Source organism: Macaca thibetana, chromosome 11 (genome assembly GCF_024542745.1).
Source record: "Macaca thibetana thibetana isolate TM-01 chromosome 11, ASM2454274v1, whole genome shotgun sequence".
NCBI lineage: Eukaryota > Metazoa > Chordata > Mammalia > Primates > Cercopithecidae > Macaca > Macaca thibetana.
Genome location: NC_065588.1, coordinates 11,823,942 through 11,842,732, shown reverse-complemented (window position 1 = coordinate 11,842,732; position 18,791 = coordinate 11,823,942). Strand labels below are relative to the sequence as shown.

The window sequence follows — 18,791 nt, the reverse complement described above, 5'->3', positions numbered from 1 at the left end:
GAGGATCATCACTCCAGCCTTCCTGCGCTCGCCAACATTCCCCCTGGATTCCATGGTGTTCCAAAGCCACATCTGATCTACAGCTGACTTTTGCCTGCAGAGAAGCACACCCTCACCTCCTCACTCACAGCCCTGCCAGACACAAGGAGCCTCGGAGATGCAAAGAGGCAGAACACAAAATTCAGAAAGGGAGTCTTTGTTTCTTCGGTTCTCTGAGGGAAAACACTCTTACCTCACCAACTGGTATGCTCTCTCCTTCCACCTCACCCTAAAGTATTAGCGTCAGCAGACGAAGGGAAGGACTAAATGGCACAAAGTCAAAGGAGCTGGCTGCTGTCCAGGGGACTGGAGGTGTAGTCAGCCAAATCAGGTCATTCAGGTCTCAAAGTCAGGGAGAACAGGAGACTTACTCAGCCTGAGGAATCTGTGTTACCCAGACTTTATCCCCAAAACAACAACTCCCCCACCGGCTTCACCCTGCTTTGAAGAAAGACCAGATTAAAAGGTGCAAAGTGAGAGTGTCCTGCTGTCCCCAGCCATCGCTGGCCATGAGTGGCAGTCAAGACCTATTAGTCAGGAATGGGTCTCAAAACTGCAAAGCACCAGTCAAGTGAACTCATGACACAGATCTTCAAAATCTCCCAGATCTCAAGTTAAAACGAGGACAAAATGGCCGGGCACAGTGGTTCATGCCTATAATCCTCGCACTTTGAGAGGCTGAGGTGGGAGGATCACTTGAGCCCAGGAGTTCAAGAGCAACCTGGGCAACAAAGCAAGACATTGTCTCCACAAAAATTTTTTTTAAAAAGTAGCCAGGTCAGCCAGGCTTGGTGGCTCACGCCTGTAATCCCAGCACTTTGGGAGGCCGAAGCGGGCGGATCACAAGGTCAGGAGATCAAGACCATCCTGGCTAGCATGGTGAAACCCTGTCTCTACTAAAAATACAAAAAATTAGCCGGGTGTGGTGGCAGGCGCCTGTAGTCCCAGTTGCTGGGGAGGCTGAGGCAGGAGAATGGCTTGAACCCGGGAGGCAGAGCTTGCAGTGAGCCAAGATCGCGTCACTGCACTCCAGCCTGGGCGACAGAGCAAGACTCCGTCTCAAAAAAAAAAAAAAAAAAAATGTAGCCAGGCGAGGTGGTGCACCTGCAGTCCTAGCTACTTCAGAGGCTGAGGCAGCACGATCACTTGAGCCCAGGAGTTTGCGATTACGGTGAGCTATGATCATGCCACTGTACTTCATTCAGCATGAGTGACAGAGCAAGACCTTAAAGAAAAGAGGATACAGCAATTACAAAATGCACCACCAATCCAATCCTTCAGATATGCCATTTTTCCAAAACCTGTGACAGGGACTTGGGTTACGAGTACCCAAACAGGCCCAAAGAAAAAGAACTCAGCTCTGTCCCTTTGGGTGCCTGGCCTGTGATCCCAGGTCAATACATGAAAATAATTAGTGAAACCACAGAGGCGAGCCAAGAGACACTACAATGAGGCTTACTCTAGCAGGAGTCTGATTTGATGGCCAAGGGCAGTTTGGGAAAGAAAAATGGTCTAGAAATAACAACCAATAATAAATTTGAGAGAAGTTCCCTAGTCCAAGTTCTTTAAAGCAGTTAACAAAAGAGCTTAGCAAATTCCCGCCATCTCCCCCATCTCCCTTTTTTTTATTTATTATTATTATTTTTTGAGACAGAGTCTCACTCTGTTGCCCAGGCTGGAGTGCAGTGGCACAGCCTCAGCTGACTGCAATCTCCACCTTCCAGGTTCAAGATATTCTCCCGCCTCAGCCTCCCGAATAGCTGGGATTACAGGTAGGCTAATTCTTTGTATTTTTAGTAAAGACAGGGTTTCACCATGTTGGCCAGGCTGGTCTTGAACTCCTGACCTCAGGTGATTCACTCGCCTCGGCCTCCCAAAGTGCTGGGATTACAGGTGTGAGCCACTGCACCCTGTCCCATCTCCCTTTCTATGAAGTCTCCATAATAGTTTCTCCTGTATACCCTAGTGCAGATCTACCTGTCCACATATTAGTCACTAGGCTTGAGACCATACTCATTCTAAATTATCTCTTGACTTTGATTTTTTTGTTGATATATAATAGTTGTACATATCTTGGGGGTACACGTGACATTTTTATATCTGTGCAGATGTGTAATGATCAGATCAGGGTAGCTGGCATATCCACTGCCTCAAACATTTTTCTTTTGTGTTAGGAACATTACAATTCTTCTCTTCTAGATAGTTTGAAATACACAATAAATTATTGTTAACTCTTAATTTCCCTACTGTACTAATGAATAAATATTATACCGTATTCCTTCTAGCTAGCTGTGTTTTTGTGCCCCTTCGCCAACTTCTCTTCATCCCTTGACCTTGATTCTTCAGCAGAGACCCCGGCATTCTTCCAGGCCACACCTGCAGTGAGGTGGGCAGATCTGGGCCCTCCCTCTTCCTTCCTCACCTCATAGCAGTGCCAGAACTTCCACTGCCACAACCTAGATTCACACTTTCACAACCTAGATTCACACTTTCACTAGGGAAACAAGAGAAAGTGCTGGGGGAATGGTTAACTTCAGAGACAGGCTGTTCTCTGGGGTTCGATTTTTTAAATTACGAGCCTTATTTCTATCTGTAGCTCACTTTTTCCAGGAAATGCTTTAGCATGTCACCTTTGGCTGTGGCATTCTCACGTATAGGGGACGTAAGTGAAGCAGGATTACTGACCTCATCAAAGAGATAAGTCCTGAGAAAGATAAAGTTACACGGCCTGTCATAACCCAAGGGAGAGGGGACAGGGCAGCTGAGAAGAAAATCACAAACTTCCACTTGTGGTGTCCAGGAGGACATCAGAGGAGCAGTTTCTCTCCAAACCTAAACTCTTGCTTCAAGAGTATGAAGTAGCCCACACTTATTTCGTGGGGGTAGGAGGGAGAGGTAGGTAACATTTTCTCCACGATTCCTCAAAAAAGGGTCATTTGCCAGTGTATGGTTCATCTTCTCATTTGCTATGTACATACAAAGAATGACTTAGGATCCAACTTAGGTCCACAGCAAGAAGAATACAACTGCTGAAAAGACACTTCGGTGCCCTCACATCTGCTAGAGAGGAAGGTTTCCCCATGCCCCAAAGTAACAAATTTGGCCTTTTCAAACTCTTCTGTATAATTTAACTTCCACGAAGGGCCATCTACTCCCCGCTCTTGAAAGTGAACATTCACCAGCCCACAGCAAACAGTGTCTGTTCTGTGGTCAGACAGACATGGAACTGCCTGTTAAACAAAAGCAGACTAGAGAATTGATGCTCTCTTTCAAGTCTCACCCCAGTCACAAATAATAAGCAACTGTATGAAGGAGCCGATCCCTGAATAGGTTCAAATACTTGAGCGCTGAGTAATAATACTAGTTAGACTCACTGTACAGTACTTCCAGACTTAGGTTTTTTTCCTTTTCTTTCATCTCTGGAAACTTACTCAGAACCATATTAGCTATTCCTTCAAAATTCTGCTGTAAGATGCAAAAGGCATTTGCTATTATCATATAATTGCACTTGGCTCATCTCTCCTATTGTTGAGGCTTGTATTCAATTAAAGTTAAAAGAAGAGCTTTTTTGAGCACTGACTGAGTGACCCCAGCCCTGTGAACAACTCAATGGGATAGTGACAAGAGCACTGTGCAGGGAGTCAGCTGACTCAGGAGGCCTAGATTTTAGTTTAGATGGCACCACCAACCAGCCACAGGAGCATGAGCAAGGCCATTAACATCCCTGGCTGGGGGCTGGGGACGGCGGCTCACGCCTGTAATCCCAGCACTTTCGGAGGCTGAGGCGGGAGGATCAATTGAGGTCAGGAGCTTGAGTCCACCCTGGCCAACATGGTGAAACCTCATCTCTACTAAAAATACAAAAATTAGCCAGGTGAGTGGTGCACACCTGTAATCCCAGCCACTTGGGAGGCTGAGGCACCAGAATCGCTTGAACCCGGGAGACAGAGGTTGCACTGAGATGAGATCTCGGCATCGCACTCTAGCCTGGGTGACAGAGCGAGACTCTGTCTCAGAAACAAAACCAGAAACCATCCCCTGGCCTCTGTATTCTCAACTGTATAATGTGGGCACAGAACCAGAAAATCTCTAGCCTCTTCCAGATACACGTGTTATGGAGGATGTACAAAGGAGGAGGAGCACTAACGTTTTAGCAGTTTAAAGCACTACATTAGGCAATGTACATATCCCAACAACCCTAAGAGACACACATTTTTATTACCACTTCAGATGAGTTAACAGGTTCATGATTAAGTAACTTGAACAAGTTCAAGTTCAGGAACCAGGAGTCATGGGTCTGTCTACTCCACTGTCTATGCTCTTCCCCTGGAGCATCCACAGCACGGCAGTGAGGTAGAGCCCTTTTCTGAGCACCTTACAACCCCCTTACGGGAAGTCAACTTGACAGGTAAGAACCAAAGAACATAAGACAGAACAAAATGCAAGTCAAAATCGAAAGACGTAGTGATTGGATCTACACTGTGGCAACACGAACACTACTGAGCACACTCACCAACGGCACCCAGCAGGGCAACGCGTCCTTTCTGGGTCATTCAGGAAATGAAGTCGTTTTCCGTACATCTGACTCCCACATACAAAGGGAAAATACCCCCAGGAGGCCATCAGGCCTCAAGCCTGCAAGATGCATTGGCTACCTCTTTTGTGTCTTCATGAGGGAGTACTTTTCATAAATCAGTCATCCACATAACTGAAGCTTAGCCTTTTAAAACTTAACATTATTCTTATGCCAACCATTTTTGTTAGAAATCTTTCCAAAATACATTGCATTCTTTCTTCACTTCTGAAATCTCATAACATGAACTCTGGCTTTCACTTGGAAGTCACAATGATGAACACTAATATCAAGTCATGTGAATCTGCAAAAGCAAGCTATGCTTTCTGAATTCTTGCCTGCTTTTTCTCATTTTTCCTCTGCTATGGTCTTAGAGGAACATGGGCCTAGGACGGAACGCTGATTCTGACTCTGGCTTGATCAGTTAGGAATGTGATCTCAAGCAAGCTCTTTAAAGGCCCCAAGACTCTGTTTCCTCATTTGTTTCATGAGAAACGTGGATAATGCTGAGTCCCCTCATATTACCTCCACAACACATCTCTCTCTCTCGGTTTCTCTCCCTACATCTGCTCCGAAGACTCTCTTCCTTAGAGTTGTTCAAAATCAGAAATGTATAAAGTCAGATGGCAAAAATGCTCTCTTCGTTCCAGGAAATTAGAACAGGTGAGTCGGGTCAGGCCATCGAGATAGGAGTCAAAAAAAGATGATTCCTTTTGTTATAGGGGAAAAAAATCAGGGAATATCTGAAATAGATTCCTGGAAATCACATAATATTAAAGATGTACATGAGAGATGGTTTAAGAAAAATAAAAAATTGTGATTATGGATTGTGTGAAAAGCTTTAAAAGCAAAAAAAAAAAAAAAAAAAAGTTGTGTAAGGAGAAGCAACTGACCAGGAAGTAAAAAGCAGGCAAAGAAGGTGTCTAGCCTAAGGCCAGGCAGGATGAGGACACAATCTCTCAGATTTCCAACCACTTCATGAAGGAGTCATTAAGCACTGGAGGAAGTAAGAGAAAAACAGAGACGGAAAAGAAAGGCCTCTGAGAAAAACACAAAAGGCCCAAAATGAAACCCATCAAAAGACAAAATCTCACCAGAGGACATTAGAGACGGGTGTAAATATGGAAAAGTTAGACATTCATTCCACAGTGGGTGGTGGCTTGGTGTGACCATCTGGTTGTCCCCACTACTTGTGTAATGGCTAGGAAGATCCATCTTCAGAAGAGACCGGGAAGCAGAGGAAATTCAGAACCTCTGCGAGCACTTCTGCCAGCTCTATTCCTGCCTCTCATCTCAGCTTACGTAACGATCCACCAGCCACCCGTCACTTCAAGTTTCCTACTTTTCTTCGCAAAGATGGCTGCACTTTGGAATACCCTCACAGAAGATACTTTGGAATGAGAGTCCCACGATACAGATTCTGGCCTTAGCTTTGCCACTTACAGCCTGGGAGATCTTAGGCCAATACATCACTTAACCTCTCTGGGCTTCGGTTTCCTCATTTGTAGAATGGAGAGAAAAATTGCATCCCTGAGAGAGCTGTGAAGAGTAAACGAGATAATGTACACAAAACAGCACAAGGACCAGCATGCAGCAGTATTCAATAAATGATGCCAGTGATGATGATGGAGGAGGAAGGGGAAGAGGAGGAGGAAGAGGAAGAAGTAAAAGGGGAAGAAAGTGTTTCGTAATAAATCACTATATAGCTGTAAGCTACAACGGCCACTAAAACAGCAGACGAACACTTTTAATTACACAGAATTTATAAAATTTCAGAAATGCAAGCATTCTAGTTACCTGTAAGCGAAATCCATAGGGCTAAGTGAGCAATTATGCTCATCTGAGAGTCCACACTTACAGGTTAAAATGCCTTCCCTAATCAAGCCTCTCGCCCACACTCTGGGAACTCCAGATCATTTAGACATCAACCAGGCTGAATTATATATTTTCACTATCTAAGAAGAGAAGGTTATCAAATTAACAGAGCAAATAAAATGTGTGGTAATATTTCGACACCAAAGGAACAGTTCCAAGCACATGGTAGCACTGGTTTCTACCCAGTGAATAATGTGGAGCACGAGTCACTTTTGCCTATTCATTGGAGCTTTCCCTGAGATGCCTCAGTAAGCAACACTTCATTAGTTTGGTTCCTGTATGTTCGGAAAATCAATAAAAATGTGTTTGTTTTTTAATAGGCTATAATTCTAACTTTTCACTAATTTAGTCTAGTCTTTCTGTCCCCAAATACTAGGTTTGGCAGTGAACAGTCTTTAAGCTGGGCCCCTTTCGGCGTGGGAACCCTGAGTAAATGCACACTCATTCTATTCAACAAATACACACGGAGACTGGTTCCCAACACACATCTAACAACAAATACGGCAGAGGTGGACTCTTGCCTGAAAACAAGCTCCAGAGTTGTCTCTAAAGTAGTATTCACATAGAAAAAAAAAATGTCATTTCTATCTCGCACACGCTACGGGGCTTCATCCGACACTGAATCACTCAGCTGGGAGATCCACACCAAAGTGCAAGTTTTAATTGGTGAAAAAAATGAAACTGCTGTGTGAGTTACTCTCAGCAACCCTGTGCCCCCACCTTGCCCCCAGCTCTTTCCTGGTGTGCACAAATACAGCTGCACTCGGAGGAGCAGAATGCGACTTAGCTCTGCCTGCCTCTGGTGCTCACATTTGGGGTACTTTTTGCCCTTGACTTACTTATCCTGAGGAGGATACTTTCCACAGCCACTTCTTTAGGGCCAGCTGCCACGTTTTTAGCTTTGGCTGTTTGAAACAGGGAGCTTACTACACAGAAATTAAAGTATAAATAGGATTGGCTGACCCTTGATAAAAGAGCCTACGGCCCACCCAAGGATTCCTCAAAGGAGTCCTAACAGCAGATAAGGGGCCTTCAGCTCAAAACAGAACTTGCAGGCCCTTGTGCACTGTAAATATATACACACACACACACACACACACACACACACACACACACACACACACACACTGCTGCAAATAGTGGTGCCAATACAAGTCTGTCAGGCCCTTCTTCCCTCATCCCCTCCCTCCTACTACTTCCTCTTCTCACACCTGACCAGACCCCAGTGGCCCATTTCTCCCCCCACATACCATCTTCCTTGGCACATACCCCTGTGCCCTCAGACCAGCTGGCTTGTGATTAAAATGGACCAAGCTAGGAAGTGCCAGAGAGAGTGAAGCCTATTGTATCGAGTTTCCTTGGCCTTTTATAGGGACACACCAGGAACCCAGAGAAGCAGTAGCCTGAGAACCTGTAGGCCTGTGTCCTCCAAACCTGGCTCACTCACCCATGGGTTGAAGCAAACCCCTTAGGTCTCTGGATCCCCTCTCTATAAAAAATAGGAGGTTGGCTCAGGGGATCTCTCAGGTCTCTCAATTCTGAACGTTTGAAAGTTCCCTGATTCTATTATCAGAACCACTGGGGGGCACTTAGAAGCCTGCTAATCTGAACCTGTTAAAGCAATTCCTCAAGCCCCTTGGTTGTACCTTTTCCTCAATTTCCTTCTTTGTTAAGTTTTGACATAAAAACAGTTTTTGAGAATTTTATCAAAATAATAAAACATTAGGCTGGGCGCAGCGGCTCATACCTGTAATCTCAGCACTCTGGGAGGCTGAGGCGGGCAGATCACTTGAGGTCAGGAGTTCGAGACCAGCCTGGCCAACATGGTGAAACCCCCATCTCTACTAAAAGCACAAAAATTAGCCGGGCATGGTGGTGGGCACCTGTAATCCCAGCTACTTGGGAGGCTGAGGCAGGAGAATTGCTTGAACTCAGGAGGTTGCAGTGAGCCAAGATCGCACCACTGAACTCCAGTCTGGCAACACAGTGCCACTCTGTCTCCAAAGAAATAATAATTATAAAACATTTTTTGTATCAAAATTCTATTAATAAGAATTTGAGGACAGACCCCCCAGGAGTGCTCTAGCCCTCTCTAAGGCTGTAGTGGGCCCTATTGAGGGCTTTCTGCAAGCAAGCCAGTGGATGAAAGTGTTACGTCACCCTGAGGTTACACGCAGACAGAAAAAGCAAAGGGGGCTGGCCTCCTCCCACCTCTCACTTCACATCAGCAAACATTACTGAAAACTATTTCTATGTCACCTGCCAAGTTAGCTACTAGGACACCAAGGTAATCATCACTAAACCCAAGGAGCCCACAGTCCAGAAGGAGAAGTCGAAAGAGTCTCCCAGTTAGTAGCAAAATTTTAAAAAGCAGATTTCCTTTTGCTATGGAAGCTGACTGATAAGGACAGCAGGGAAGGAGGGGACTAGAGACACTGTGCGACTCGTTTTTGTGTTCTGGTTAGTCCTGGCCCACTAACACACTGTGCCAAGCCTGACAAGGGACTGTGTCTGCTAGGCCACAACCACCTTCTGCGGCAACTTGGGCAAACTTAGAACTGAACAGGTGACTTGAAGGTGAAGGCTGATGATGGAAAAGACAGCCTCTTCCTTCTTCCTGTGACCAGCACAGCCAGCCGTACAATCCTCTTTAAAATAATTTGACTTTTTAGAGAGTTGATCCTTTCCTTCCATTTAAACAACACTAAATGGTCAGGAATTGAAGCATCTGAACTTCTATGACAACAGTACCACAACCTTCAAGGGTTGTAGGACAGACGTCCCAGGAGCGCTCGAGCACTCCTGCTTTCTGCAAGTTGCGTGTAGAGAAACAATAAGGCTCAGTGAGAGTTTCGGTGCCCTTGGAGTAGTCAACTTCTCTTCTACTGTAAAAAGTGTGTGTCTGATATTAACTTCCCCAGGTGATGGGAGCAAACTTATACAGTGCAAAAGAAATAGAAAAGCCCTTATCAGGCATTCACTGTGAGCTGCCACCACATGAGCCATCTTTACAAAGGCGTCACTGATTGACCAATTCAGAAACTTTCACCTTGGAAACTCCACCCAAATCGGACACTCCTCTTTTTTAACAGAGCAGGCAATGCTCAGAAATAAACAAAGTACTTCCCTCTGTGGCTGCCTCTGGTCAGGCTACTCTGTGCTGCATCTCACCAGCCGCTGAGGAACTGTCTGCCTGCTGACCCACTACTTGTTAGGAATGAAAGCAAGTGAGGACGGTTTCAGGAGTGGAGAGAAGGAGTGGGAGAAATCTCTCCATAGTAAGAGCCTTTTGTGTCACATGAGTTCGGTATATCAGGCTCATCAGCTCATCCTTGAAAACCTCTAACATTTGTTCTTCACTACACAGAAAAGCGTATTGTTTACTGGACTCTAGAAGCAAGCAACTTGCTTGTGGGTTACCAGCAAACATTTTTTATTATGCAGTCACAGTACCACATCCCAAGGACTAAATGAAACGCAGCACACATCACCAGAACATTTCAGATGACCCGGAATAATCCCAGTCCTTGATCTCTAGTGCTTATTATTGGAACATTGTGAATTAAACAAACTCCATGGAAAGATACTCTTCACATACGTTCACCTAGACACATGCAGTCTACGCAAATACACACTGGTTCCATTAAGAACAATCCAAAATAAAAGTCATTCTTTCCTTTCTGGTAAAGAACATTAAATCTATTTTAATTACATAGAAGTACACAGTAATGAAAAGAGGCACCCTAAAAGAACTGAGTTGTAAGCAATAAGGAAAAAATGATATGCAAATTATAGACACAATTTTCATGTTGCATTTAAGAAAGCGTTTTGCTTGGGATTGGTTCTGTATGTGAGTAAGGCAAAGGGCTGTTGTACTCTTTTTCCGACTGGAGCACAATGAAACAAACCACTCAGTAGCAGTCTGCAGCCAGCACACCACCATAAGCCCATCAGAACGGTGGGGATGCAGTTTAGAAGAGAATCAAGAAAGGTCACAGAAAGCATTGCTTTTTGTTGTTTTGTCCTAAAGTTACTGATCTGTAATTGGTCCAGATTTTCCTGATGTTGGGTTTATTGCCACTGAGCTAAATACAATTTATTGATTGAATACCCTAGTCTTAAGTTACCTCTATGTTATGAAGCATCAAATAAATCAGATTACCTATACCGCAGGATTTTCCTGAACTGGGTGTAGAATCTAATTTATACCACAAAAGAAACTGGTTTTGAAGTATTAATATCAAAGTACCCCAAGTTCTTTAGTGTGGCACGCCCCATGCCCACAGACATACTGCTACCTCCAGATATGTACAAACACAAAAGCCTAAAAGTTCCATTGGGCATTTTTGTGAGGCAAAAACAAAGAAGCCCAACACACCTTTTGATTTCACATTAGCCTCTCCTCAAACCCATGAAAATGTTCTCTGGTAAGAAACACCAAAATGTGATTCTAATTATAAAAAACCTAGTAAGCCCTGTATGATGAACTACTGCGTTTCCCCTACACAGATTCTAATTGAAAGGCAGTGTTAAAACAGGAAGGGTTTTTCTAACTCCCCACAGACGAAGAAAACAGGTTACTTGTCCATTGTTGCTGTAATGTCCATTCAATGAACATACATTAAATAGGCCAAACCAAAAACAAAACTTCAGCAGCTTCAGCCTCTCACAGGGGCGGAAGGCTTTCTACCTGGGTACTGGTGGAATAGTGAAATGAATAAAGTGTACAATAAATGCAGCGATGGGAAAAATAACTGGGGTAGACGGATAAATCATCCTGCCTCCCAATGGTGGCAAACTTTACAACAACTTTTCAGAAGCAACAAACCGCAGCACCACAGTCTTTACAGATATATAGACATGCATACACACAACTACTGGGTAGCCCAGCAGTGTGTTTACAAACATCCACCGCCCTGCATTTACAATACTGCAAAACCGGCCAGAAAGCTGGGAGGGTGCTGCTCTTAGATATCCTCTCTGCACTGTCAAACACAGAAGGTCATTTTGCCTGGTTTGCTTAGTTCTTCCTCTCCCTGCATCACAGGAGTTTTCTACTTTGGGATTGCTCAACTTTCATATGGATCAGAGTAAAATAACTATTCAGCAACTTTATTCACCTTGGTTAAAAAAAAAAAAAAATTCATTGTGCAATGCCTAGGAAAAGCTGACACCAGGACTGTCTCTCCGACAGCACTTGCAATTACAATCAGACGAGGGGGAAAAAAATCATGTCTGATCAGACCCAGAGAGTCCTTTAAAAAAATAAAGAAAAAGATTCTATCGCAGCTGGGACTGAAGAACTTTTTTTCTAAGAAGACCACCCCTCGGGGACAAAAGTTACATTTCAGTCACATGTTGGGTGTAGGAATAGGGAGCAGGTTTTTGGGGGTTTTTTTAAGCGCACTAATTACGGGGGTGTTTTACAGTTCTGGAGACAATCCGGGTTGCTCCTGACCAATTGTGACCGGCATTTCATTGTCAAAAAGCAAGAGGGTGGGGGCCGAGGAGCCGGCAGGGGCTCGGCGGTGGGGAGTAGCAAGGTTACGCTAAAGGGTACAGCCGCCGCCGCGAACTGCATCTCCTTCCCTCGCGCCCCAAATAATTTACTGCGAACAGAGCAACTGCAACAGCCCGCTCTGAGGAGCCCAGCACGACTGCCCTGGCCGGTGCAGCTCAGGGTTTCCACCACGGAGAGGGAGGGGAGAAGATTTTTACCTTAATGCTACACTGAGCAGGAGTCTCAGACATGTCTCACAGCGAGAGAGATCAGGAAGTTCTCAGGTTTTTTCCACTTTCCTTTCCTCTCCCCAACCCAGAAAGGCTCCACGGCCAGCCGGACGCGGTCATTTAAGAAGTTTCTTCCAGCATCTCTCCCGGCAGCCGCCCCGGGGGTCTGGAGCGCGCGGGGCGGGGCGGGGCGGCCGGCGGAGTTGGGCGCGCGGGGCGGCGGGGGCGTGGGAGCCGGGCCCGAGCGCGGCGGCGGGGTCTGCAGGTCGCGGCGCGGCGCGGGGACCCGGGACGCAGCCCGGCCAGCCTCCCGGTCTCTCCTCCCACCCGCAGCCGGCGCCCCCGCCCCCCGCCCTCCCGCCGCTCTCCCTCGCTCTGTCGAATGTTTTCCTTCCTGGAAGAGAGAAACTGAAAGGCAGAACTGAGAAAGCTCTTTGCTCATTGATCTTGAGAGTTTCAGTGCAGAAACTGACGTGAATTCCCAGCACTGAGCTCTGCCTCTTAAAGGAGCCACCAGGAAATAAAAGCTCGGGTTACAGCCCGGCATCGGGGAAATAAAAGCCGCGCGGGGGAGGGGCGGCCGCGGGGGCGCGGGCGGAGGAAACCCGGGGAGCGGGGCCGCGCGAGGCCGCGGCTGCTAGCGGGGCGAGCGGCGCAGCCCCCCAGGCCGGCCCCCGGTGCGGGCGCCCGCCCTCCACGCCGCGAGACCTCCCGCTGGCGGAGCCAATTTCCGGGCTTAAGGAAGACACCTTTAAAAAACGTTACATCGTGGCCCCAGACACCACAAAACAGGTTTTATTAAACTCCTCCCACCTCCCCTGGCTCCATCTCTTGGATACATCGATTTGCACAAGGGTTTTGAAACGTTTCCCTAAGCGCAGATGCAACGAAAGTAATTATCTATGAAGGGCCATTCCGGTAAGGACGCGGAATCCGAAGGAGGAAATAAAACAATAGCCTTTGTTCTGCTTCTCGACCGCTGCCTCTTTAAGAGAATCCACCAGGAAATGGGAGATCGGGTTACAGCCTGCACACGGGGAAATGTGGGGAGAGCGGGCGCCCGAGCGCGACGCCGGAGACAAAGCCGGGGCGGCCGCGCTGCAGACGCTGGGGGACCGCCGGGCGGGGGGATTCCCGGGGAAGGTGGGCGCCCCGGAAAGAGGTGGCGCCGCGCGCCCGCTTGGGGATGCGGCGGCCGCGGGCGCTTCCCCAGCCGAGCACGCGCTCCGGGACGGGAAGGTTGCAGGGCAGTTATCAAAGGCAGCTGAGTTCCTTTTCCTGACCTCCCCCCTCCTGTTTCGAAATCTACTGCCCTTTTAAAGAAATAGCGGCCGCCACCAACCGAAATAGGTGACTCGACTACAAACTTGGCAGGACGTGTTCCTGCAGATAATACCCCTCCCCAGGACCGCTTCTGTGAAACCGTCATTGGCCGGTTGATTGGATGGCCCTGGGATCCTGCAGGGGGAGGAATATTTGGTTGGAAAAGCAGTTGAGGGTGGTTGAGGCCGTTGGGACTGAGGGGTCTAGCCTTGAGCACAAGTGGTCTGATTACTTTATTATTTTTATTATTATTTACAGTCTCTTAAATTGCCCTGAAGTGTCCACCACAAAAAACTGAGAACATTATCATTTTACTTAAATTCTAACCTTGTTAACACATATATGGGGGTTTAATATGTGGATGTGTAATGTAAAACGAAATTTGTTGTAATTTCGTCTTTATTGAGTAATATATTAAATATGGTATAAATATGTATATACCCATATATGTTACCTGCACCGAACCAGGACACATTTCCCCGAGTCTCCCCACCCTACAGATTTTGCCTACCCACTTTTCTTCACCTCTCCATATTATGAAATGTGTTCAGACTTGTATACACAATACTTTTGTTCACACATTGATCAGATCACTCCGAACGAGGCTAGGGTGGGAAAGAGTGCTGTTGCTGGGATGGTGGGAACTGGTTTTTGTGAGCCTCCAGGAACCTGAACAGTGTTTGTCAACTGGTAGTCCTACTCTCCAAGAGATCTCAGTCTTGTCCACACCGACTCCTCTGCCTTTGACCACCCCCTTCTTCCCTTTAACAAATCTGTATTCTTTTGCTTTTCATAATTGATGTTGCAGACATTGGTTCAGATGTCCCATTGCTGGGTTATGTCTTCTACATCACTTAGCAATGTGATCCCTGACAACTCAGTTACTAAGCTTCTGTAAAATGGGGAGAAATAGTACCTAGCTTATAAGATTATCTTATTAAATAAGAAAATATATACAAATGCCTCCTTAGCAGAGAGCAGCACAATATATGTGCTCAGTTAAAGTTGGCTACAATTATTATTTAACCCCAGGACTAAATTAGTTCTTCACTTTTCTTCCTAACTCCTCCTCAACGTCTACAAGTGATTCATAGAAGTAGTAGTTTGAAGTAAACTGTTTGTGGTTCCAAAGCAAAAAACATAGTTGACAACTGTAGCAAAAGCTACATTTAGACCAGGGGTTGCCAGTCTCTGTAAAGGGCCGTGTTGTAAATGCCTTAGTCTTTGTGGGCCGAGAGACAAAATTGAGAATGTCAGGTAGATACTTACATAACATGACGAGAAAAAAGTTCACAGTTTTTTATTTTATCAATTCAAAGTGTAATAATACAATTTTAATACAGGTATACTAATGAAAGGCATGGAATTCTTTTGGGGGGAAATAACATTTCACTTGGTGTTCAAAGTGTTCTTTCATAAAAATTGACTGCAGATGTTCATCTATTAATGCTGATTTTTTATGAGATTTTATGTACCTCATTTTTGAAATGTCTTTCTACCCAGACAGGTACTGCCAAAGACTGGTATCAACCCATGAGCACGTGATTTTACTTGAGTGTATTCATTGCTTAGAAGGCATTTCTAAAATTCTATTAGAATTCTATAAAATCTCTTGATATTTCCCCTTTAGGATGCCATTACATTGCAGATTAATCACTTCCAGTTGAAGGTTAAATGGAAGCTTCTCAGTTGCACAGTTAAGTAAATTTTAAATATGAAAATTTCCTTTGCACTTGCATTGAAATTCAAAAAACACTGTTGGTACTGTAGTTTGAGTTCAGAAAAACATAACTGCTGCAAATTTGTGTTGGAATGGAGATCTTGCTTCTTGTTTTAACTTTTGACAGCATGAGAAGTGTGTAAAACAGCTTGACATTATTTGTGATTCAAACAATGTTAGTTGTGTCAAAATGATTTTACTGCAGTTTTAAGTTTTGCATGCAAGCTCTATTTTGCCTTGTAGTTTTAGGTTAAATTCATAAAGAAACATTATCAAGTCTGTAGTAAAAGCTTATTGGCAGAGCCATTCGGCATTCAATAATAGTGGTTGAGGGAAGTTCTTCTCATTCATTCATTTCCATTTGTCGCTTGTTTCTCTGTTCCTTGTTTTCTGAGAACTTCTTTTGGGTAAATTGGATTTTTTTTTTCATATTCCATTTAAATTATTAGATTGTCTTTTTAGATTTTCTTCTTTATGTTAAATATGGGGGTTGCTTTAGAAATTACAATTTGCGTATGTTATTATCACAGTCTACCTTTAAATAATATGCTGTTTTATGAATCTGTTAAAAAGTTACAGTGTAATTCCATTTATCCCTCTTCCATCCTCTGTATTGTTGTCTTATATTTTACTTCTACATGTTATAAAATTCATTTTACCTTGTATTTTTATGGTATTTAGAAATTTGTAAATATATGCATATAATGAATGTATTAAAATATGTCTCTCTTTAATTTGCCCAGATATTTATCCTTTCTAGTACTTTTTTAATCCTTCTTGCAGATCTGCTTTTCCATCTGGTGTCTTCCCTTTGGCCTGAAGAACTTCGCTCAGCATTGCCTGTGTGTTGTTTGTTGGAGAAGCCTCTCAGCTTTTGTCTGCCTCTAAATGTCTTTATTTCACTTTTGAAGGGTATTTTTACTGTATGTAAAATTTTATGTTGACATTTTCTTTTCTTTCAGCACTTTAAACATGTCATTCATCTTCTGACTTCGTATTTTGATTAAGAAAATCACTTGTAGTTCATATTTTGGTGCCCCTGTGTACAGTGTGTTTTCTGTAGCTGCTTTGAAGATCTGCTCTTTAAATTTGTTTTTCAGAATTTTGACTATGATGTACACAGGAGTGGTTTTCTTTGCATTTATCATTTTTTCTCCTTGATGTCAGCTGCAGTTATTGGACCTGTGGGTTGGTATCTTTCATTAGTTTTAGAAAATTGTCACTGCCGGGCCAGTGGCTCACGCCTGTAATCCCAGCACTTTGGGAGGCCGAGGTGGGCGGATCACGAGGTCAGGAGATCGAGACCCTCCTGGCGAACACGGTGAAACCCCGTCTCTACTAAAAATACAAAAAAATTAGCCAGGCGTGGTGGTGGGCACCTGTAGTCCCAGCTTCTAGGGAGGCTGAGGCAGGAGAATGGTGTGAACCTGGGAGGCGGCGGAGCTTGCAGTGAGCGGAGATCGTGCCACTGCACTCCAGCCTGGGCGACAGAGCGAAACTCCATCTCAAAAAAAAAAAAAAAGAAAATTGTCATTTATTATCTGTTTGAATATTTTTACACCCATTCTGTTTGTTTCCTTTTTTATCCTTAATACAAGTATTAGGCCATATATTATTGTTCCATGTATCTCAAATACTCTGTTTTATCCCTTTGTATTTCTTTTTTTTTTTTTTTTTTTGAGATCAGCTTAGGCTGGTCTCGAACTTCTGGTCTCAAGCAGTCCTCCTGTCGTAGCTTTCAAAGTGAGATTACAGTGCTAGCCACCACACCTGGCTTGTTTCAATTTGAATGCTTTCTACTTATTTCTTTTTAAGTTTCCTTCCTCTGATTTTTTCCAATTTACTGTTAAGCCTATGTAATCCTCTTTTGTTTTGTTTTGTTTTGTTTTGTTTTGTTTGAGATGGAGTCTTGCTCTGTCGTCCGGGCTGCAGTGAAGTGGCGCTATCTTGGCTCACTGCAATCTCTGCCTCCCAGGTTCACGCCATTCTCCTGCCTCAGCCTCCCTAGTAGCTGAGACTACAGGCACCTGCCACCATGCCCAGCTCATTTTTTTGTATTTTTAGTGGAGACGGGGTTTCACTGTGTTAGCCAGGATGGTCTCGATCTCCTGACCTTGTGATCCGCCCGCCTTGGCCTCTCAAAGTGCTGGGATTACAGGTTATTCATTATTTACTTTCTTGCTCTGTCTCCCAGGCTGGAGTGCAATGGCACAGTCTTGGCTCACTGCAAACTCCGCCTCCCGGGTTCACACCCTTCTCCTGCCTCAGCCTCCCGAGTAGCTGGGACTACAGGTGCCTGCCACCATGCCCAACTAATTTTTTTTTTGTATTTTTTTTAGTAGAGATGGGCTTTCACCGTGTTAGCCAAGATGGTCTCGATCTCCTGACCTTGTGATCTGCCTGCCTTGGCCTCCCTAAGTGCTGTGATTACAGGCGTGAGCCATGGCACCTGGCCCATATTTTCCTTTTTTATGTGTATCTGTGTGTTTCCATATTTTTTGACCATGTGCTGGACATTTTTATGTAGAAATACAGTAGACAATTAAATTTTTTTTTTTTTTTTTTTTTTTTTTTTTTTTTTTAGACGGAGTCTCGCTCTGTCGCCCAGGCTGGAGTGCAGTGGTGCGATCTCAGCTCACTGCAAGCTCCGCCTCCCGGGTTCACGCCATTCTCCTGCCTCAGCCTCCCGAGTAGCTGGGACTACAGGCGCTGCCACCACGCCCGGCTAGTTTTTTGTATTTTTAGTAGAGACGGGGTTTCACCGTGTTAGCCAGGATGGTCTCGATCTCCTGACCTCGTGATCCGCCCACCTCGGCCTCCCAAAGTGCTGGGATTACAGGCGTGAGCCACCGCGCCCGGCCGACAATTAAATTTAAAAATTAAAAATTAAATTTAAAAAATGTCTTCCAAGAAGGAAGTTGGGGCTCAGTTGATATGATCTGGAGTTGGGCTGGGTTTGGGTTGTGATTCAAGTTTAGTTTGATTCAATTTACCATAGGCTTCAAATATTTTGAAGGCAAGATTAGGATTTTTCCTATAAGCAGATACCGTCTTAGAGCTGTTACTCTCACCTGATTGGTGTCCTCCTTAGCTTCAGGTCTTAGGGGAAGATCTTTCTGCTCCTGCTGTCTCCTCCCTGCACCAGTCTTTCTTAGCTGACGGCCTGGAGTGCTTGGGGATTTTCTTTCAGCTCTCTTGCCCCTCTACAAGTCTTTCTTAGCTGAAACCCCAATGTGTCTCTGAAAGTTTTCATAACTCTTTATTGCCCTTGTTTTTGTGGTCCTACCCCGGGAGTTAGTGAATATCAGTGAGAAATAATTGCGAGGTAGTATGGTTTTGCTCTGTGCCTATGGCTCCTGTGGATTCTAACCTGTCACATCAGCCACACACTTTAAAATGTGTTAAAAGTTAGGCTGCTTTCTCCTTACCGTTAATTATGGTGATTCCTCCTCTTTCCATTTCAGTCAGGGATGAGAACTGTGGCTCTTTCCTCTCATATGAATGATTGTCGCTTTCTGAAGGTTAGTTCAC

General features: G+C 44.9%; 1 protein-coding gene and 1 long non-coding RNA gene across 3 annotated transcripts in view; one reads left to right on the top strand and one right to left on the bottom strand.

Moving 5' to 3' along the window:
- The window catches only part of ETV6 (ETS variant transcription factor 6), a 248,238-nt gene extending 235,726 nt beyond the window's left edge, over window positions 1–12,512 (bottom strand). Inside the window, exon 1 of one of the 2 annotated variants that reach the window (XM_050748231.1) lies at window positions 12,206–12,512. In XM_050748231.1, coding sequence (XP_050604188.1) covers window positions 12,206–12,238 — 33 coding nt within the window. In that variant the 5' untranslated portion in view covers window positions 12,239–12,512. The remainder of the gene's footprint in view (window positions 1–12,205) is intronic. The other variant, XM_050748232.1, reaches the window with a different exon arrangement.
- Window positions 12,513–13,434: 922 nt separating this feature from the next.
- LOC126930798 (uncharacterized) lies at window positions 13,435–16,303 on the top strand. Its single transcript, XR_007717681.1, has 3 exons — window positions 13,435–13,567; window positions 15,171–15,236; window positions 16,044–16,303. It is a non-coding gene; the product is annotated as an uncharacterized LOC126930798 (long non-coding RNA).
- The last annotated feature ends 2,488 nt before the right edge of the window (window positions 16,304–18,791 follow it).